Source organism: Cherax quadricarinatus, unplaced genomic scaffold, assembly GCF_038502225.1.
Source record: "Cherax quadricarinatus isolate ZL_2023a unplaced genomic scaffold, ASM3850222v1 Contig52, whole genome shotgun sequence".
NCBI classification, from domain to species: domain Eukaryota; kingdom Metazoa; phylum Arthropoda; class Malacostraca; order Decapoda; family Parastacidae; genus Cherax; species Cherax quadricarinatus.
The window spans coordinates 404958-428080 of NW_027195078.1; the positions used below are offsets into that span (position 1 = coordinate 404958).

Here is a 23123-nt window from a genome sequence, read left to right on the forward strand (position 1 = left end):
CAAGCCCATGATGACACTCTTCAGGTCACTTGTTCTATCTAGGCTGGAATATTGCTGCACACTAACAGCACCTTTCAAAGCAGGTGAAATTGCTGACCTAGAAAATGTACAGAGAACCTTCACAGCGCGCATAACGGAGATAAAACACCTCAATTACTGGGAGCGCTTGAGGTTCCTGAACCTGTATTCCCTGGAATGCAGGCGGGAGATATACATGATTATATACACCTGGAAAATCCTAGAGGGACTAGTACCGAACTTGCACACGAAAATCACTCACTACAAAAGCAAAAGACTTGGCAGACGATGCAACATCCCCCCAATGAAAAGCAGGGGTGTCACTAGCATGTCAAGAGACCATACAATAAGTGTCAGGGGCCCGAGACTGTTCAACTGCCTCCCAGCATACATAAGGGGGATTACCAACAGACCCCTGGCAGTCTTCAAGCTGGCACTGGACAAACACCTAAAGTCGGTTTCTGACCAGCCGGGCTGTGGCTCATACGTTGGTTTGCGTGCAGCCAATAGTAACAGCCTGGTTGATCAGGCTCTGATCCACCAGGAGGCCTGGTCACAGACCGGGCCGTGGGGGCGTTGACCTCCGGAGCTCTCTCCAGGTAAACTCCAGGTATGTGTCTTGTAATAGGGGAACCATTTATTGATATAGTATTAAGTTGGATATTTAAAGCTCTGTTTCCAAGCTTCATGAAGTACATTTTGTCTTAGTTGAGAGTGAGTTTGTTGGTGATGATCCAAGTGTACAGTGGACCCCCAACTTATGATGGCCTCAACCTACAGTAAAACCGACTTAGGATGCTTGTCAGCGTAAAAATTTGATCCCGACCTATGTTGAAAAACTCGACTTACATCATTCGTCCCGAACACAGCCATCTAGTCCGTCTGGTCTGATCGCCTCAGCTGAGCTTGTGTGACATTGTTTACAAGCCAGGGCGGACGGTTGCACGCATATATTCGATAAATTTTGTATTTCAGTGTTTTTAGTGCTTGTAACTGCTAAATAAGCCACCATGGGCCCGAAGAAAGCTTCTAGTGCCAACCCTGTGGTAAAAAGAGTGAGAAATACTGTCGTACCATGGTCTGCTGCTTCTGCTGCTGCTGTACCACAGTCAGCTGCTGCTGCACCATGGTCAGCTGCTGCTGTACCACTGTCAGCTGCTGCTGCTGCTGTACCACGGTCAGCTGCTGCTGCACCACAGTCAGCTGCTGCTGCACCACGGTTAACCGCTGCTGCTGTACCACTGTCAGCTGCTGATGTAGCACCGTCATCTGCTGCTGCTGCTGTTCCACGGTCAGCTGCTGCTGTACCACGGTCAGCTACTGCTGCACCACGGTCAGCTGCCGCTGCTGCTGCTGCACCACGGTCAGCTGTACTACTCGAAGATGTGAAGAGACTGTTGTTATTTATTTATTTATTTATTTATTAATTTGAACTAGTTAGTGTGGCTTATCGAGAATTTCGAGAAACAGTTAACCCCAGAGGGTTAACCACCCAGGATAACCCAAGAAAGTCAGTGTGTCATCGAGGACTGTGTAACTTATTTCCATTGGGGTCCCTAATCTTGTCCCCCAGGATGCGACCCACACCAGTCGACTAACACCCAGGTGAACAGGAAAAAATTCCTGGAACTAGTGCTCATATTGGTGAATTTAAGGCCAGCAAAGGTTGGTTTGTGAGATTTAAGAATTGTAGTGGCATACACAGTTTGATAAGGCCTGTTCTGGAAGAAAATGCCAAACAGGACCCACATTACTCAGGAAGAAAAGGCACTCCCAGGACACAGACATTGTCTTTTCACTCATCACTACATCTTCAATGAAGGTAAGTGTCATTTATTCTTTATTTAGTACACTAGTACATGCACAATATATATTGTGCATGTATCCTTCTTTTTGTGTGTAGGAAAATGTATTTTTCTTGTGGTAAAAATTTTTTTTTCATACTTTTGGGTGTCTTGAACAGATTAATTTGATTTCCATTATTTCTTATGGGGAAAATTAATTCGACTTACGATAATTTCGTCTTACAACGTGCTTTCTGGAATGGATTAATATCATAAGTCGGGGGTCCACTGTATACATATTTAGCAGCACATTTACAGTGTCTCTAAGTATAGCTGGGTTTGAGTGGGAGTAGACACAAGTAGTGTCATCTGCAAACAGAACTGGCTTAAGGAGTTGAGATGCATTGGGGAGATCATTGATGTAGATGAGAAAGTGGAGTGGGCCTGGGACACTACCCTGAGGCACTTCGACAGCTACAGGCTGGATAATGGAGTTGACTCCATTTGCGTATACATACTGGTGTCTGTCATTGAGATAAGGTTTTAAGTAATAGAGGGAATGTCCTCTGATGCCGTAATGATTTAGTTTTAGGTGTAAGAGATTGTGGTCCACTGTATCAAATGCTTTCCATATGGCAGTGAAGAGCCCCAGAGGATATTCATTTTTATTGATGTCTGTATATATTAGTTCAAGCATTTGTATAATAGCATCATTCATACTTTTTTTTTTTTTAATTTTTTTTATTTTTTTTATTTTTATTTTTTTTTTTTTTTTTTTTTTTTTGGTCTAAACCCAAACTTGCATGGGTTAAGTATTTTGTTGGATATAAGGTAGGAGTAAAGTTGTTTGTGTATTATTTTCACAAATATTTAAAAAAAAGTAAGTTTGACATACACATAGGTCTATAGCTGTTCAAATCAGTTGGATCACCTCCTTTGAGAGTCAGGGTGACCGTTGCTGTCTTGAGTGTGGTGGAGGGAAAGGTTGAGCACTCTTCAGTGTTGTTAAACAGTGTTGCAATAATGGGTGACAGCACATGAGCAGCTTTTTTATATATGAATGATGGCAGGTTATTTAGATATCCTGGTTTGTTTTTTAATGATATAATGATGAGTGAGACTTCAGTAGAATAAGTTGGTGCGAGATTTAGAGAATTTGGGTAGTTGCCAGTGAGGTTGTCTTTCGGCTGGATTGCTTGCTGGCTTCGATCCTGCACTTTAGTTAGAAATGTTTATAGTGCAGTTTGAACATAATTTTAATTTTAAATATAAATTATGGTAGTGTATTATGAAAATGATCTTTGTAAAGAGAAAGAGTGGCACTACAGTCATTAGTAAATCATGAAAGTTATGAAAATTTTGTAGTGAAGTAACCAGGAAATTATTTCTTATTTTGTAGATTGTGGGTCTATATCACCTCAGCATGCTGATACTGAACTCATCAGCCCACAACATTCCCAACAACAACAGATTTACCGTAACTTAGTGTTGAAGGATATACTTGAGAGTGAACGCAACCATGTAGCTGATTTGCAGGGGTTCCTGAGCTTACACCTGGCTTCTCTCCACAAGGCTGAATTGTAAGTTTTTACTAGAATTTTATCATTATTGATATACACTAGAGATGATAATGACTTGAATGTATGTATTCTTAGATTAGAATAATGATACATGTTATGTGTCCTCAGATTTACTACTGCAGAAGTAAATGTCACCTTTTACTCTTTCAGCAAATCCTGAAAGATCTTTGCAAAGCATAAAAAAATGGGGTAACCTTAAGTTAGGATAGTACAGTGGTCATAAATATGAACTGGCATAAGTACATTTTTAGCAGACTATTTGTATGCAAGACAGTGCCCCTTGCCATAAAAGATTAGCTAATGGGATTGTAATACAGTAGACCGTTATATTATAGTGGACCCTTGGTTTTCGTGTTTAACCCTTTGAGGGTCGACAGGCCCTCTCCGAGACTCGTTCTCAGGGTCAGCGAAATTTAAAAAAAAAAAAATCTTATGAAAAGATAGAGGATCTTTTCCCGATCATAATGACACCAAAAATATGAAATTTGATGGAAAACTTGCGGAATTATGCTCTCGCGAAGTTAGCGGTCTCGGCGATGTTTACAGATCAGCGATTTTGCCCACTTTGAGCCCCATTTTCGGCCAATTCCACTGTACTAGTTGACAAAAAAACACGAATATTTCGCTAGAACTCCATTTTTTTCTATTGAATGAGTGCAAGAAACCACCCATTTACCAATTTCAACTATCCAATACAGTGGTCAGAATTTAGCAATTTTGCCAATTTCACACAAATTTCAAAAGATGCCAATTTCCGAATAGGGTCCAGAACAAACAAGAAATACATTCCTGACACTAAAATGACATTTCCTCTGTTCATTAGTCACGTCTCAAGGCCCCTCTTACATTCTTTTGCTTTCCACTTTGAATTTTTATTCCTACAAAAAATAGAAGATTTTCTGTTATGCAGACTACTGCATTAGTGTAAAAAATGGTATGAATCATATTGGCGCACTTGCAAAAGAATATTAGACTCGCCAGTTGACGTGTATTGGACGCTTGGCATGATTTGTTTACTTTTGAACTTTGATAAAAATCGAACATTTCTGCTACTTTGAGCTCAATTTCAAGGCACTTTTCATTGTAAAACCAGTCAAAATCATCTCAATTTCTATGATATGCCTTCCATTCTATAAAATGAGACCAAGAAAACTAGAATACAACAATAAATACCATACGAAAATACAGTGCAAAGTCGCTGTTTTATTTAAAAAAAATGGTCAAAGTTTTTTTTTCTCATTATGCACTGTGTGCTGCAGGTTTTTTTTATACCATGCACACTGACCACATAGACCCATTCTTTCATATGGAGGCCTACCAGCTTTCTCCCACTAGATTTGAGGGCGCTAGAATTTAGGCGTACTAGTATGTCAAAAACCCTGGGTCGTAAGCCGTACTAGTACGTCCGAAACCCTCAAAGGGTTAATCTCTTCCAGAGCAATCAGCGAAAATGGAAACCATTTTCCCCATAAGAAATAATGTAAATCAGATTAATCTGTTCCAGATTCCCAGAAGCATTAACAAAAAAAAAAATTTTTTTTTCCTTAACCCTTTGGGGGTGGCAGGTCCTCTCAGAGGTCGGCCAAATTTAAAAAAAAAAAAAATTATGAAAAAACAGTTTTTTTTTCTAAACATTATAGGCTAAACAAAAAATTCTTACCATCAATACTTACCGAGATATGGAGGCGTGAAGTTTGCAAAAAGTGAACAACACCTGGTAACATCTCCGACTGCCGTCACCTGGTATTCTTTTATTTACTTTTTTATGTACTATTTTCTATTATTTTTTAATTTTTATTTTTCCAAGTAACTTTTATGGCCTGTGAGACCAATATGATCAGCATTTTGTAAGTTATTTTTTTTTCAATACTACACAATAACGGCATAAACTCTGTTATCATTGTTTTGTTTACAGAAAATATTTGCACAAACAAATGATATGAAATGTTGTTTATTACTATTTTTCTATATTTTATATACACATATACAGTCACAGGGAATGTTTCTAGAAGTTCTGCAGCCTGTGGAAGTCTTTGAAACATGGTGTCATGCACAGTGGTGTTTCACATTCCTCGCACATAAAACAAGTGCCTCTGCGTTGTTGTGGGCGTTTTCTTGTATGTGCACAGACATAACACCTCTTCTGAGCCTTTTTCTTGAAAGCAGTAGCAGGCAGTTTTACAAGGAAGTGATCACCATGCTTCAAACGAGAAGGAAGTTGTTGAAAATTTGGTGGGCGGTCTATTATAGGTGTTGTTCCTTGGTACTTGAATACTATTTGTCTTATGACAGACAAACAGAATTCGCCATATGGTGGTTTGTTTCTGGTCCTCATCTTATACATATTATAAGCATTCAGCATGGAAATGTCCAGAATATGGAAAAAGAGTTTTATTTACCACTTATAACTCTTGCGAACACAATCAGCAAACCCAATCTGCATGTCACATTTGTCCACTGAGTGCATATTGAAGGTGTAATCAATCACTGCTCTAGGTTTTAGAATGGGTTCATTGCTCTCTCTATGCTGCTTGCCAGTGTCTGCCATTTCATTAGGGTGAACTGATGACAACTGTGTGACATCTCGTTTGTCATGCCACCGAAATGCCATGATGTCATTGATGCCAAATGCCTGCACCTCACCTCTATGAGTGCCAGCGTCAAACCTGGGCATATGTTTCCGATTTGCGCGCATTGTGCCACACACACATCTGTCATGTTCACTCGCAAAAAAATCACTGAGTGTGGGGCTTGTGTACCAGTTATCTGTATATAATATATGCCCCTTACCAAGATATGGTTCTATCATTGTTCTAACAACATCACCAGAGATGCCCAATAACTTCCTGGTATTTTGCAATGTATAACTTCCATTGTACACAATAATATCCAATACCAGACCACTGTAACAATCACAAAGCACAAACAACTTTATACCAAAGCGTTTTCTCTTGCTTGGTATGTACTGCTTGAAAGAGAGTCTTCCTTTGAACAGAATCAAAGACTCGTCAATTACAAGCTTCCTGAAGGGATAAAAATACATAGTGAATTTTTCTTTCAGATACACAAACACATTCCTAATCTTATATAACCTGTCGTTTCTGTCAGGCCTGGTTTTGTCTGAGAAGTGAAGCATACGTAACATTAGCACAAATCGATTCACTGGCATTATATCACTGAAACCTGGGGCTGCAATCAGGCGGTCTGTTAACCAGTATGATTTCACTCTGTGCTTATACACATGTGGCATAAGCATTATTGTGGCAAAGAAAAGATACATCTCAGCCACAGTTGTCTCCTTCCACTGGTGTAGACATGATTTTGGTGAAGTACTGTATTGTGTTTGCCATGGTGTACTCGTAGTATGTGTTGCTTTCCATGACAATACTTTCCATCAGGGGTTCGTCAAAGAATAACTCGAAACATTCCAGTTCAGTGGCATTGTTTCCCAGTGTACAACATGGCTGTATTTCACTTTGGCTGTCATCAAACTGGTGGGGATTTAGAACAAAATTGACAGCTTCCTGCCAATCCTAGGTGCGGTCTGCTGGTGAGTAGTAGACAATGACAGGTAGTTGTGGTTGTGGAGGCTGGTGTGGTGGGTGGGTGGGGGATGGCAGCCTTTGTTGTAGATCAGCTGAGGCAGCGGCGTGGGTGGCAGCAGCGTGGGTGGCAGCGGCGTGGGTGACAGCAGTGTGGGTGGCAGCGGTGTGGGTGGCAGCGGCGTGGGTGGCAGTGGCGTGGGTGGCAGCGGGTGGCAGCGGCATGGGTGGCAGCATGGCCCACTGCTGGTGTCTCACGCCCAGCACCACCACTACCACCACCATGCGTATTTTCCATCCTAATTGCAACAGTATCATCTTCATTTTCTCTGTCAGTTCCTGTTGTACAGCCACGGGATGTACTCTGAGATGTACTCCTTCCCCTCGGAATAGCATATGGCACACTACCAGAGCGCATATATCATTGTATATACTGATGCTTCAGTGGGGAATATTGCACTTCACTATCACTACTGGAACTAGTTTGAAGAGCTTGTAGTTCATAATCACTATCACTATCATCACAAATGGTCACATCTGAGTCTGGGTTTTGGGAAAATAGGAGTTTCCTCTTTGATTCTGGTACAACTGAATGTGAACAAGATGGCCCAGCACCAGAAGTGGAAGGCTGAGGGTCGTCTGGGTTTTCCTCACTACTACCGATATTATGGTCATTAGTTTTGGTCAAAACCTCACCAAAACCTTGAAACTCATCTTCACTGGCACTTCCATCTGTATTAGAACTGTCACTGGGGAATAAAAGTGTCCCAGTTCGCCGAGGAGTGAGGAACTTCTCACCGCGAGGCATGGTGGACATTGTGTACAAAGATGGCGTTCCCACAATGCACCACTGGGTCCCAGATTTTTTTCCTACTGCGCACACCCACCACACAGACCCATTCTCTCACATCTAGGCCTACCAGCCTTTTCTCATGAGATTTGACGGTGCTAGAATTTATGTGTACTAGTACATCAAAAACCCCTTCACGTAAGCCGTACTAGTACGGCCGAAACCCCGAAAGGGTTAAAGATAGATTTACATGCGCAAAAGAATGAACATTCAACATGACCTTTATTGAAGGTTGTTGTTGATGAATGGAAGACGGAGGAGGGGAGAGGGAAGAGAGCTTATTGTTTGGAAGTGGAATCCCCCTCCATAAGGACTCTACATACCAAGCCCTTATCAGGGGTCACTTCCCTAGCCACTTCCTTAGCTTAAATATAGATTTACATGCAGAAAAGAATGACGAATAAATACAGTGGACCCTCGACCAACGATGGCATCGTCTAACAATAAAATTGCCCAACGATGTGTTTTAGCGTAAAAATTATGGCCTGACCAACGATGAAAAACTCGACTAACAACATTCGTCCTGAACGCGTCCACGCGTCCGTCTGGCCTGAACGTGCCTCAGCTGCCCTGCCTTCAGTTAGTGTGCCATTGTTTACAAGCCAGTGCGGTCGGTTCCACACATACATGCGGTAAATTTTGTATTATTCCAGTGTTGTTAGTGCTTGTAACTGCTAAATAAGCCACCATGGGCTCAAAAAAAGCTCCTAGTGCCAACCCTGTGGTAAAAAGGGTGAGAATTTCAATCAAAATGAAGAATGAGATAATTACAGAGTATGAAAGTGGAGTGCGTGCCTCCGAGCTGGCCAAGTTGTATGACAAGCCCCAATGAACCATTACTACTATCTTGGCCAACAGAAAGGCAATCAAGGAAGCTGTTGTTGCGAAAGGTGCAAGTATGTTTTCGAAACAGAGATCGCAAATACTTGAAGATGTTGAAAGACTGTTGTTGCTGTGGATAAACGAAAAACAAATATCAGGAGATAGTATTTCTCAATCAGTCGTATGTGACAAGGCAAGGCAGTTGCATGACAATTTAATTAAAAAAAATGCCTCTAACTAGTGGTGATGCGAGCGAATTTAAGACCAGCAAAGGTTGGTTTGAGAGATTTAAGAATCGTAGTGGCATACACAGTGTGGTAAGGCATGGAGAGACCGCCAGTTCGGACAAAAAAGTGGCTGAAAAATATGTGCAGGAATTCAAGGAGTACATAGACTCTGAAAAATTAAAACCCCAATCACTATATTTCTTTGTACAACTATGTATCATGTCCAAATAAAAATAAATAAATAAATTGTGAGAAAACAGGACTGTTTTGGAAAAAATGCCAAACATGACCTACATAACACAGGAGGAAAAAGCACTGCCAGGACATAAGCCTATGAAAGACAGGGTAACTCTTAATGTTTTGTAGTAATGCTAGTGGGGATTGCAAAGTAAAGCCTCTAATCGTGCATCACTCTGAAACTCCAAGACTGTTCAAGAAAAACAATGTCGTCAAGGTTAAGTTGTGTGTGATGTGGAGGTCAGACAGTAAGGCATGGGTCACTAGGGACATTTTCTATGATTGGTTTTATCATGTTTTTGGCCCCACTGAAAAATTACCTCCTGGAAAATAAATTGGACTTTAAGTGCCTCCTGGTATTAGATAATGCTCCTGCTCATCATTCAGAGTTGCCAGAGAGAATTTCGGGGGGAGCTGAGTTTTATCAAAGTGAAGCTCTTGCCTCCTAATACCACTCCTCTCCTCCAGCCCATGGACCAGCAGGTCATTTCAAATTTCAAAAAACTGTACACCAAAGCAGTGTTTCAAAAATGCTTTGAAGTGACCTCAGACACTCAGTTGACCTTAAGAGACTTTTGGAAAGATAACTTTAGTATCCTCAGTTGCATAAACCTTATAGGTAAGGCTTGGGAGGGAGTGACTAAGAGGACCTTGAACTCTGCTTGGAGGAAATTGTGGCCAGAATGTGTAGAAGAGAGGGATTTTGAACGGTTTGGGGCTAACACTGAGAAGCCTATGCCAGTTGTGGAATCTATTGTGGCATTGGGGAAGTCCTTTGGGTTGGAGGTTAGTGGAGAAGATGTGGAAGAGTTGGTGGAGGATGATGATGATGAACTAACTACTGATGAGCAGCAAGAGCATCTGCAGCAGCAAGAGGCCACAACTGAGGAAATTGCTTCAGAGGAGGGAAAGATGGACTAAGTTGCCTTCTTCAACAATTAAGGAAATTTGTACAATGTTAACAAAGGTCCAAACCTTTATGGATGAAAATCACCCTGACACAGCTATTGCAAACCGTGCTGGTGACTTTTACAGTGACAATGTTGTAGCCTATTTTAGGAAAATCTTAACCCGTAAAAGGCCCAAATGTATATATACATTCATTACCCCAGTGCCCCGGATATTTTGAAAAAATAAAAAAAAAAATTTTTAATGAAAATAAAGAACACATTTTTCTAAGTGTTAGAGGATAAAAAAAAATTAGGGTCAGTACTTACAGAGATATGAGGCCGAGAAGTTGGCACTGGATGTTCACGTGGCAGCAACATCGAGTCCTGCCACTTGCAGAAGTGTTACTGATGTACCTTTTTTTCTGTTTTTCATAATATTTTATATAATTTTTATGTTCTGATAATTACAATTTATAGTAGATTTTACAAAGTAGAAGTGATGCAAGGAGGGAAGAGTATATGGAGAAAAAGAGAGAGGTTAAGCGAGTAGTGAAGCAATGTAAAAAGAGAGCAAATGAGAGAGTGAGTGAGATGTTATCAACAAATTTTGTTGAAAATAAGAAAGTTTTGGAGTGAGATTAACAAGTTAAGGAAGCCTAGAGAACAAATGGATTTGTCAGTTAAAAATAGGAGAGGAGAGTTATTAAATGGAGAGTTAGAGGTATTAGGAAGATGGAGGGAATATTTTGAGGAAATGTTAAATGTTGATGAAGATAGGGAAGCTGTGATTTCGTGTATAGGACAAGGAGAAATAACATCTTGTGGGAGTGAGGAAGAGCCAGTTGTGAGTGAGGGGGAAGTTCGTGAGGCAGTAGGTAAAATGAAAGGGGGTAAGGCAGCTGGGATTGATGGGATAAAGATAGAAATGTTAAAAGCAGGTGGGGATATAGTTTTGGAGTGGTTGGTGCTATTATTTAATAAATGTATGGAAGAGGGTAAGATACCTAGGGATTGGCAGAGAGCATGCATAGTTCCTTTGTATAAAGGCAAAGGGGGCAAAAGAGAGTGCAAAAATTATAGGGGGATAAGTCTGTTGAGTATACCTGGTAAAGTGTATGGTAGAGTTATTATTGAAAGAATTAAGAGTAAGACGGAGAATAGGATAGCAGATGAACAAGGAGGCTTTAGGAAAGGTAGGGGGTGTGTGGACCAGGTGTTTACAGTGAAACATATAAGTGAACAGTATTTAGATAAGGCTAAAGAGGTTTTTGTGGCATTTATGGATTTGGAAAAGGCTTATGACAGGGTGGATAGGGGGGCAATGTGGCAGATGTTGCAGATGTATGGTATAGGAGGTAGGTTACTGAAAGCAGTGAAGAGTTTTTACGAGGATAGTGAGGCTCAAGTTAGAGTATGTAGGAAAGAGGGAGATTATCTCCCAGTAAAAGTAGGCCTTAGACAAGGATGTGTGATGTCACCGTGGTTGTTCAATATATTTATAGATGTGGTTGTAAGAGAAGTAAATGCGAGGGTCTTGGCAAGAGGTGTGGAGTTAAAAGATAAAGAATCACACATTAAATGGGAGTTGTCACAGTTGCTCTTTGCTGATGACACTGTGCTCTTGGGTGATTCTGAAGAGAAGTTACAGAGGTTGGTGGATGAATTTGGTAGGGTATGTAAAAGAAGAAAGTTGAAAGTGAATACAGGAAAGAGTAAGGTTATGAGGATAACAAAAAGATTAGGTGATGAAAGATTGGATATCAGATTGGAGGGAGAGAGTATGGAGGAGGTGAATGTATTCAGATATTTGGGAGTGGACGTGTCAGTGGATGGGTCTATGAAAGATGAGGTGAATCATAGAATTGATGAGGGGAAAAGGGTGAGCGGTGCACTTAGGAGTCTGTGGAGACAAAGAACTTTGTCCTTGGAGGCAAAGAGGGGAATGTATGAGAGTATAGTTTTACCAATGCTCCTGTGTGGGTGTCAAGCATGGGTGATGAATGCTGCAGTGAGGAGAAGGCTGGAGGCAGTGGAGATGTCATGTCTGAGGGCAATGTGTGGTGTGAATATAATGCAGAGAATTCGTAGTTTGGAAGTTAGGAGGAGTTGCGAGATTGCCAAAACTGTTGTCCAGAGGGCTGAGGAAGGATTGTTAAGGTGGTTTGGACATGTAGAGAGAATGGAGCGAAACAGAATAACTTCAAGAGTGTATCAGTCTGTAGTGGAAGGAAGGCGGGGTAGGGGTCGGCCTAGGAAAGGTTGGAGGGAGGGGGTAAAGGAGGTTTTGTATGCGAGGGGTTTGGACTTCCAGCGGGTATGCGTGAGCGTGTTTGATAGGAGTGAATGGAGGCAAATGGTTTTTAATACTTGACGTGCTGTTGGAGTGTGAGCAAAGTAACATTTATGAAGGGATTCAGGGAAACCGGCAGGCCGGACTTGAGTCCTGGAGATGGGAAGTACAGTGCCTGCACTCTGAAGGAGGGGTGTTAATGTTGCAGTTTAAAAACTGTAGTGTAAAGCACCCTTCTGGCAAGACAGTGATAGAGTGAATGATGGTGAAAGTTTTTCTTTTTCGGGCCACCCTGCCTTGGTGGGAATCGGCCAGTGTGTTTATAATAATTAATAGTAGTTCTTGTCATTTCATAACCAATCTTTGTTCTGACACTAGTACAGTGGTGCCCCGCTTTTCGTAGTTCCCGGCAATCGTAAAATTTGCCAATCATAGGGGTATTTTCGTATAAACATGGACTCGCTTTTCATAGGTTGACTCGCGAGTAGTAGTTCGTCCGGGACGCGTACCCATGGCGTGAGCCGGGGCGGCAGCCAGTCTGGCATTGTTTACCAGTGAGCGAAGGTCCCCTCACGTGCTCCAGCGAAATATTTCATAATATTCCATTTATTTTAATGCTTGAAAGTACTAAATAAGCTACCATGGCTCCAAATAAAGCTCCTAGTGCCAAGCCTGTGGTAAAGAAGGTGAGAAATATGAATGAATTTAAGAAAACCATCATTGAACAATATGAAAGTGGTACAAGTGTGGCCGAACTGTCCGGGATGTATAAGAAACCCTACACAACCTTATGTTCCATAGTGGCCAAGAAAAAGGAAATAAAGGATGCTGTTGTTGCGAAGGGAGTAACTATGCTGACAAAAATGAGATCACCAGTACTGGAAGAGGTTGAGAAGTTATTATTGGTGTGGATAAATGAGAAACAATTAGCAGGAGATACTCTTATGACTTCGATAATTTGTGAAAAGGCTAGGCAGTTGCATGAAGATTCGGTAAAGAAATTGCCTGCAAATAGTGGTGAAGTGAGTGAATTTAAGGCCAGCAAAGGCTGGTTTGAGAGATTTAAGAACCATACTGGCATACACAGTGTGGTAAGGCATGGTGAGGCTGCCAGTTCGGACCACAAGGTCCGAATTCCAGGAGTACATAAACAGTGAAGGACTGAAACCTGAACAAGTGTTCAATTGTGACGAAACAGGCCTCTTTTGGAAGAAAATGCCAAAGAGGACCTTCATTACACAAGAGGAAAAGGCAATGCCAGGACACAAGCCTATGAAAGACAGGCTGACACTAATGTTCTGTGCTAATGCTAGTGGGGATTTCAAAGTGAAGCCATTACTAGTGTACCATTCTGAAAATCCCAGAGTGTTCAGGAAAAATAATGTTATGAAGAGTAAATTGTGTGTGTTTTGGAAATCTAATAGTAAGGCATGGGTCACGAGGGAAATTTTCGTCGAGTGGTTCAATGAAGTGTTTGGCCCTAGTGTGAAGGAGTATCTCCTGGAAAAGAAATTGGATCTCAAGTGCCTGCTAGTAATGGACAATGCACCTGCTCATCCTCCAAACTTGGATGATCTAATTTTCGAGGAGTTTGGGTTCATCACAGTAAAGTTCTTGCCCCCGAATACCACTCCTCTCCTCCAACCCATGGACCAGCAGGTTATTGCAAACTTTAAAAAACTCTACACGAAAGCAATGTTTCACAGGTGCTTGACTGTGAACCACAGACACTCACTTGACCCTAAGGGAATTTTGGAGAGAACACTTCAGCATCCTCCACTGCTTAACCCTTATAGGTATGGCTTGGGAGGGAGTGAGTACCAGGACTTTGAACTCTGCCTGGAGAAAATTGTGGCCAGATTGTGTCGACAAGAGGGATTTTGAAGAATTTGGGACTGACCCTAATGAGCCTATGTCTGTTGTAAAATCAATTGTGGCACTGGGGAGTTCCATGGGGTTGGATGTGAGTTTGGAGGATGTGGAAGAATTGGTGGAAGACCACAATGAAGAGCTCACCACTGAGGAGCTGCAAGAGCTTCAGCAGGAAGAGCAACACATCGCAGCTCAGAATCTTGCTGCAGAGGAGGAGGAAGAGAGATGGAAGAAGGTGTCTTCTTCAGAAATTTATGAGATTTTTACTATGTGGGGTAAGATGGAAAGCTTTATGGAGAAACATAATCCTAACAAGGTTGTTGCAAGCCATATTGGCAACATGTAGAGTGACAAAGTCTTGGGCCATTATAGGGAAGTGTTAAAGATACGCCAGAAACAGAGCTCTCTCCACAGTTATTTTGTGCGACAGGACTCCAGTGACTCTCAAGGTGGTCCTAGTGGCATTAAGAAACAGAGAAGAGAAGCAACCCCAGAAAAGCAAATGGTACCTGAGGTGTTGATGGAAGGGGATTCCCCTTCCAAACTATAAACAATCTACTCTCTCCTCCTCCAGTCTCCCATACACTAAGAAGAATCTCCAATAAAGGTAAGTGTTATGCTGTTAATGTTTCATTCATTTTCCATTGTATTGTTTATGTACTACATTTATATTTCATGTTAAAAATTTTTTTGTTTTAATACTTCTGGGTGTCAGGAACGGATTAATTGTATTTACATTATTTCTTATAGGGAAAATTGATTCGTAAATCGTAAATTTCGTTTGTAGTAATGGCTCCAGGAACGGATTAATTACGAAAAACGAGGGACCACTGTATTAGGTACTGAAAATGTACTTATATTCTAACAAACACATTGACAGATGAACATTTACCCCTGCCTTGGTCATTTACTATTGTCTTGGAATATATACAAAATATTTGTAGGTCCCAACAATGTTTTGGATATGTGGAAGTATATAATAATGATGAGGAGGAGGAGAAGGAGGATGAGGAGGAGGAGGAGGAGGAGAAGGAAGAAGAGGAGAAGGAAGAGGAGGAGGAGGAGGAGAAGGAGGAGGAGGAGACAGAGGAGGAGAAGGAGGAGGAGAAGGAGAGGAATACATAATAATAATAATGTGTAATAATAACTTCCCTTGAAGCATGAAAACCAAAGTCTACCCCTGACAGTGACGTGATAAGATGAGATAGCATTTGATACGGAGGGCTAGATGGATAGACAGATAGACAGAGCTTGACAGACAGACATGTTTGTGTATCAGCGAAAGCAAAGCGAGGGCCGATGCTCATCAAATGTCACCTCTAATCTTTTCTTATCAAGTGTTACCACTCCAACCTCGCGTATGCTCATCAGATGTCAGAGAGATTTTCCCATAAGTTCTTCAGTTTATTTAACACAGATTTACCTAACACAGCATTTTCAGGAATGTAGCTACCATATAATATAATGATCTGCTGTATATCTTTCTTTAATCCTTTCACTGTCGGGACCCATGTCGAAAATTATTAAAAAAAAAAAAAAATTATTATGAAATGATGGAGAATCTTTTCCCAATGGTAATGGCACCAAAAATACGAATTTTGATGGAAAACTTACAGAATTGTGCTCTCGCGAAGTTAGCAGTCTTGGCGATTTATACGCATCTGTGATTTTGCCCACTTTGAGCACTATTTTCGCCCAATTCCATTGTACCAGTTGGCCAAACTCATAGTTATTTCTCTAGAACTCCATTTGTTCTATCGATTGAATACAAATAACCACCCATTTACTGATTTCAAGTACTCAGTTAAGTAGTCAGAAATTAGAAATTTGGCTAATTTCACACAAATTTTATAAGATGCCAATTTCAAAATAGGGTCTAGAATAAACAATGTTGACATTCCTGGCACTAAAATAACATTTTCTCTGTTCATTAGTCACATCTCCAGGCCCCTCTTATATTGCTCTTGCTTTCCATTTTGAATTTTTATTCACACAAAAAATAGAAGATTTTCTGTTGTGCAGACTACTGCATTATTATATAATTGTATAAATAATGTCAACCCATTCATGACTGCATATTAGACTGGCCAGTTGGACACATATTGGACTGTGACATCATCTGATTACTCTTGAACATCGGCAAAAAAACAACATTTTCGCTACTTTGAGCTCAATTTCAAGGTTTCTTTCATTGTGAAACCAATGAAAATCATCTCTATTTCTGTAATACATGTTCCAGTCTATCAAATGAGACCTTCACCACAATGGTTACACTGACCACTGCACGATCCTTCAAGCTGAGCTGGTGGCGATTCAGCAGGCATTGTCACATGCCTTACGACATCAACTCCGACCTGTCATACATGTTGACCCAACCTCTACAATCAATGCCCTCTCCTATCTCCAACCACTCTGAACTTTCTTTGGGCCCATGGTGGCTTATTTTGCAGTCACACTCAGTAAACAAGCACAAAAAAAATGGATTATTACAAAATGTTTTGGATGAATTTGCGAAGTAATGCTCACTCAACCAGTGACAGAGCCAGACTGAGACACGTACACATGAGTGGGGGCATCCTGGGCAGACAGATGCGTCTGATACAGACGATTTCTGGGTGGAGGTACGAAATCCGGAGCAAAATTTCACCCAGAAATTGGTCTAAATCCGAAACGTATGATATTCGATGCAGATAAAATATGGGGTTCCACTGTACCTAGCTAGATGAATTGTATTGTAGCCAACTGGTCCAGTGGCTAATGCGTCAGTCTGGAGTTTTACGACTCACTAGCCACAAATTCAATCTCCGCCCATTACGTGTTTTTTTTTTTCTGGCATTGGCTGTTTCCACTGAGAGGACCTCTTTAAATTATTTATCTTTTTACAGACTTCTTTGTTATTTTTTGTAAGCTCTCCTTCTGTGTGTTTGTCAATGCCATAGCATTTATGGATGACTTGCGTCAGATGCCTGGTAAGACAAGTTGTGATAGCTGTGTGGACCTATGAGTAGATGTCTTGTTGTTTAGGGGAATCATTGCTTCCCTGGCCAAGACCCAGGTCTCTTCTGGTTGATACCCTGTTCACTCAAACTGTTGGTGCATGCCATCCAATGTATGCATCACAGACCTGCTGATCAAGAACTAACTTGATGAACTTATCAAGTTTCCTCATGAAGACAACTTGGGGGGAAACCTGTTGGTAATTCCTGTTATATAGAAATAGAGGGTTTTTAAAAATCTTGGTGCCCTTACACTTATGAGTTATCTCTTAGTATACTTTTTATATTCCTTGTCACAAAAATTACTTTGCACTGTCATCTGAGCCTAACAGGTACCGTTTCAGTTGTCTCACAGTGTCTTGTCTAACTAAAAGATATCTTCTTCTATAGTTTAACATGTTTTCACACACAAGCTGATATATAAAAAAATTCATTAGAATATTTTAGTTAAGAGTTTGTTTTTGTGTGTACACATTGTCATCAGATTTGTTCTTATGATTACTTGCAAATATTGACTGGTAGGTAGTAGGTTGGTAGACAGCAACCACCCAGGGAGGTACTACCGTCCTGCCAAGTGAGTGTAAAACGAAAGCCTGTAATTGTTTTACATGATGGTAGGATTGCTGGTGTCTTTTGTCTGTCTCATAAATATGCAAGATTACAGGCATGTCTTGCTACTTCTACTTACACTTAGGTCACACTTCATAAACATGTACACATTTATTTATACACACTCATCTGAGTTTTCTTTGATTTTATCTTAATAGTTCTTGGTCTTATTACTTTTCCTTTTATATCCATGGGGAACTGGAATAAGAATCTTTCCTCTGTGAGCCATGCGTGTTGTAAAAGTCAACTAAAATGCCGGGAACAATGGGCTAGTAACCCCTTTTCCTGTAAAGATTACTAAAAAGAATAAGAAGAAGAAAATTGTCAAAGTGGGAAGTCTGAATGTGCGTGGATGTTGTGCAAATGATAAGAAAGAGATGATTGTGGATGTTATGAATGAGAAGAAACTGGATGTCCTGGCTTTAACCCTTTCAGGGTCCAAGGCCCAAATCTGAAGTGGTGCCCCAGTGTCCAAGAATTTAAAAAAAAAAAAAAAATTATTTTTTCTTATGAAATGGTAGAGAATCTTTTTGTGAAGGTAATAAAACAAAAAGTACGAAATTTAATGGAAAATTAACGAAATTATGCTCTCGTGAATTTTGATGTGTCAGCGATATTTATGAATCGGCGATTTTGCCGACTTTGACTCCCATTTTAGGCCAATTACATTATTCCAGTCGACCAAATTCTTAGCTATTTCACTAGTATTACTTCTATTCTATCGATTGAGCACAAGAAATCGCCAAGTCAACCATTTCAACTACAAAATAAAGTGACCGGAAATTGGTAATTTGGCCAATTTAACACAAAGTTCAAAATATTCCAATTTCAAAATAGGGTCCAGAATAAACAATGTAGGTATTCCTGGCAATAAACTAACATTTCCTCTGTTCATTAGTTATGTTTTGAGGCTTTACAAATAAATTCCATTTTGAATTTTTATTCACATAATGAATTTTTATTCACACCAAAAAATAGAAGATTTACTGTTATGCAATATTGTAATAATTGTTTAAATATCATCACCACATTTGTGAATGTATATTAGACCCACCAGCTGGCGTGTATAAGATGTGTGAGGTCGTTTGTTTACTCTTGAACATCGGCAAAAATTTAACATTTCCACCAATTTGAGCTCAGTTTCAAGCCATTTCCAGTGCTAACACCAATCAAAATTATCTCTATTTCTGTGATATGTCTTCCATTCTATCAAATGAGACCAAGAAATCACAAATACAACTATAAAAAACATACAAAAAAACACTGCAAAGTCGCTGTTTTAATCGAAAATCACGGTCTCAGTTTTTTTCCTCTCATTATACACAGTGTGCTGCAGGATTTGTTTTATGTGGTGCACACATACCACATAGATGTATTCTCTCATATCTAGGCCCAAATTTACCACTCACAGTTTATCAGAGTGAGCTGAGCTCATGACGTAGATCTACGGTTTGGACCCTGAACGTAAAACCGTAGATCTACGGGACGGACCCTGAAAGGGTTAAGTGAAACAAAGCTGAAGGGGGTGGGAGAGTTTCAATGGAGAGGAATAAATGGGATTAGGTCAGGGGTTTCAAATAGAGTTAGAGCTAAAGAAGGAGTAGCAATAATGTTGAAGGATAAGCTATGGCAGGAAAAGTGGGACTACAAATGTATAAATTCAAGGATTATGTGGAGTAAAATAAAGATTGGATGTGAAAAGTGGGTTATAGTAAGTGTGTATGCACCTGGAGAAGAGAGAAGTGTAGAGGAGAGAGAGAGATTCTGGGAAATGTTGAGTGAATGTGTGGAGAGTTTTGAATCAAGTGTGAGAGTAATGTTGGTTGGGGATTTCAATGCTAAAGTGGGTAAAAATGTTTTGGAGGGTGTAGTAGGTAAATTTTGGGTGCCAGGGGTAAATGTAAATGGGGAGCCTTTAATTGAGCTATGTGTAGAAAGAAATTTGGTAATAAGTAATACATATTTTATGAAAAAGAGGATAAATAAATATACAAGGTATGATGTAGCACGTAATGAAAGTAGTTTGTTAGATTATGTATTGGTGGATAAAAGGTTGATGGGTAGGCTCCAGGATGTACATGTTTATAAAGGGGCAACTGATATATCAGATCATTATTTAGTTGTAGCTACAGTTAGAGTAAGAGGTAGATGGGAAAAGAGGAAGGTGGCAACAACAAGTAAGAGGGAGGTGAAAGTGTATAAACTAAGGGAGGAGGAAGTTCGGGTGAGATATAAGCGACTATTGGCAGAAAGGTGGGCTAGTGCAAAGATGAGTAGTGGGGGGGTTGAAGAGGTTTGGAATAGTTTTAAAAATGCAGTATTAGAATGTGGGGCAGAAGTTTGTGGTTATAGGAGGATTGGGGCAGGAGGAAAGAGGAGTGACTGGTGGAATGATGAAGTAAAGGGTGTGATAAAAGAGAAAAAGGTAGCTTATGAGAGGTTTTTACAAAGCAGAAATGTTATAAGAAGAGCAAAGTATATGGAGAGTAAAAGAAAGGTGAAGAGAGTGGTGAGAGAGTGCAAAAGGAGAGCAGATGATAGAGTGGGAGAGGCACTGTCAAGAAATTTTAATGAAAATAAGAAAAAATTTTGGAGTGAGTTAAACAAGTTAAGAAAGCCTAGGGAAAGTATGGATTTGTCATTTAAAAACAGAGTAGGGGAATTAGTAGATGGGGAAAGGGAGGTATTAGGTAGATGGCGAGAATATTTTGAGGAACTTTTAAATGTTGAGGAAGAAAGGGAGGCGGTAATTTCATGCACTGGCCAGGGAGGTATACCATCTTTTAGGAGTGAAGAAGAGCAGAATGTAAGTGTGGTGGAGGTATGTGAGGCATTACGTAGAATGAAAAGGGGTAAAGCAGCTGGAACTGATGGGATCATGACAGAAATGTTAAAAGCAGGGGGGGATATAGTGTTGGAGTGGTTGGTACTTTTGTTTAATAAATGTATGAAAGAGGGGAAGGTACCTAGGGATTGGTGGAGAGCATGTATGGTCCCTTTATATAAAGGGAAAGGGGACAAAAGAGATTGTAAAAATTATAGAGGAATAAGTTTACTGAGTATACCAGGAAAAGTATACCATAGGGTTATAATTGAAAGAATTAGAGGTAAGACAGAATGTAGGATTGCAGATGAGCAGGGAGGCTTCAGAGTGGGTAGGGGATGTGTAGATCAAGTGTTTACATTGAAGCATATATGTGAACAGTATTTAGATAAAGGTAGGGAAGTTTTTATTGCATTTATGGATTTAGAAAAGGCATATGATAGAGTGGATAGAGGAGCAATGTGGCAGATGTTGCAAGTAATGGAATAGGTGGTAAGTTACTAAATGCTGTTAAGAGTTTTTATGAGGATAGTGAGGTTCAGGTTAGGGTGTGTAGAAGAGAGGGAGAATACTTCCCAGTAAAAGTAAGTCTTAGACAGGGATGTGTAATGTCACCATGGTTGTTTAACCCTTTGACTGTCGCGGTCGTATATGTACGTCATGGGAGATACCGTGTTTGACGTATCTATACGCATAAATTCTAGCGGCTTCAAATCGAGCGGGAGAGGGCTGGTAGGCCTACACGAGAGAGAATGGGTCTCAGTGGTCGGTGTGCACCCTGTGAAAAAAATCTGGGACTCAGCGGTGCATTGTGGGAACGCCATCTTGGTAGTCCATTTTCACCATGCCTCGCGGTAAGAAGTTCCTCACTCCTCGGCGGATTGGAGGTCTTTTGTTCCCAAGTGATAGCTCAAACAGTGATGATAGTGTCAGTGAAAGTGAATTCCCTGGTTTTGAAGCGGGTGTGACCGAGAAAATTACCCAGGATAACATAATTAGTGATGAAAACCCAGATGACCCACAACCATCCACCTCTGGTGCTAGGCCGGCTCGTTCATATTCACCTGTACCAGGACGAAAGAGGAAACTATTTGCCCGTGTACAAGACTCAGATGTGAGCAGTGCAAGTGATAGTGATAGTGATTTCAAGGTTATTGAAAGCACTTCTAGTTGTGACAGTGAGGGTGAATATTCCCCAGTGAAACGGCAGTATGTACGACGTCACATGCGGTCTGGTAGTGTGCCATATGCTCTTCCAAGAGGAAGGAGTACATCTCGGAGCACATCCCGTGGCCCTACACCACGTCCTGATAGTGAAGATGACGATATTGTTACGATGGGTATAAATGATGTGAGTGAGGCAGCAGGCGGTGGTGGTGATAGTGACGGTGCCATGAGTCATGTGACACCAGCAGCGGGCCACGCTAGTGCCCGCGCTGCTGACACTGCACAACTACAACCTGCTTCGGCCGACCCCACACTCTCACAACCACAACCTGCACAACCACAACGACATTACAATATCCAGAACGCACCAGCTGACCGCATCTGGGATTGGCATCAAGATGACGAGTTTGTTCCCAATCCCCATGACTTTGATGGAGGACAAAATGGAATACGGCCATCATGTACACTTGGGAACAATCCCACTGAACTGGAATGCTTTCAGTTGTTCTTCGATGAACCCCTGATGGACATTATTGTCAGGGAAAGCAATACATACTATGAGTACACCATGGCAAACACTATGCTTTCACCAAGATCACGCCTACACCAGTGGAAGGACACAACTGTGGCAGAGATGTATCTGTTCTTTGCCACAATAATGCTTATGCCACATGTGTATAAGCATAGTGTCAGCACATACTGGGCGACAGACCGCCTGATTTCAACCCCTGCTTTCAGTGACATTATACCAGTGAATAGATTTGTGTTACTGTTACGTATGTTACACTTTTCAGACAAAACCAGGCCTGACAGAAGCGACAGGTTATATAAGATCAGACGTGTGTTTATGTACCTGAAACAAAAGTGCTGTATGTATTTTTATCCCTTCAGGAAGCTTGTTATTGACGAGTCTTTGATTTTGTTCAAAGGAAGACTCTCATTCAAGCAGTATATACCAAGCAAGAGGAAACGCTTTGGTATAAAGTTATTTGTTCTGTGTGATTGCAAAACTGGTCTGGTTTTGGATATAATTGTGTACACTGGCGGTAAAACAATGGAAGATACCAGGAAGTTACTGGGTATCTCTGGTGATGTGGTTAGAACAATGATGGAGCCATATCTTGGTAAGGGGCATATTTTATATACTGACAACTGGTACACAAGCCCTATACTCAGTGATTTCTTGCGAGTGAACATGACAGATGTGTGTGGCACAGTGCGTAGAAGTCGTAAACATATGCCTAGGTTCGAAGCTGGCAGTCGTAGAGGTGAAGTGCAGGTGTTTGCTGCCAATGACATCATGGCATTTCGGTGGCATGACAAACGTGATGTCACACTGCTGACATCAGTTCACCGACACGAAATGGTAGAGACTGGCAAGCAGAATAGAGAGACCAATGAACCTATTGTAAAAC

The 23123-nt window shown here is 40.8% G+C and overlaps 1 protein-coding gene across 2 annotated transcripts in view; it reads left to right on the forward strand.

The window, feature by feature from the left end:
• Nucleotides 1-23123, forward strand: part of LOC138851170 (rho guanine nucleotide exchange factor 7-like) — a 426257-nt gene that overhangs the window by 393009 nt on the left and 10125 nt on the right. For both annotated transcript variants that reach the window (XM_070079943.1, XM_070079942.1), the window contains exon 4: nucleotides 3202-3382. In XM_070079943.1, coding sequence (XP_069936044.1) covers nucleotides 3202-3382 — 181 coding nt within the window. The remainder of the gene's footprint in view (nucleotides 1-3201; nucleotides 3383-23123) is intronic.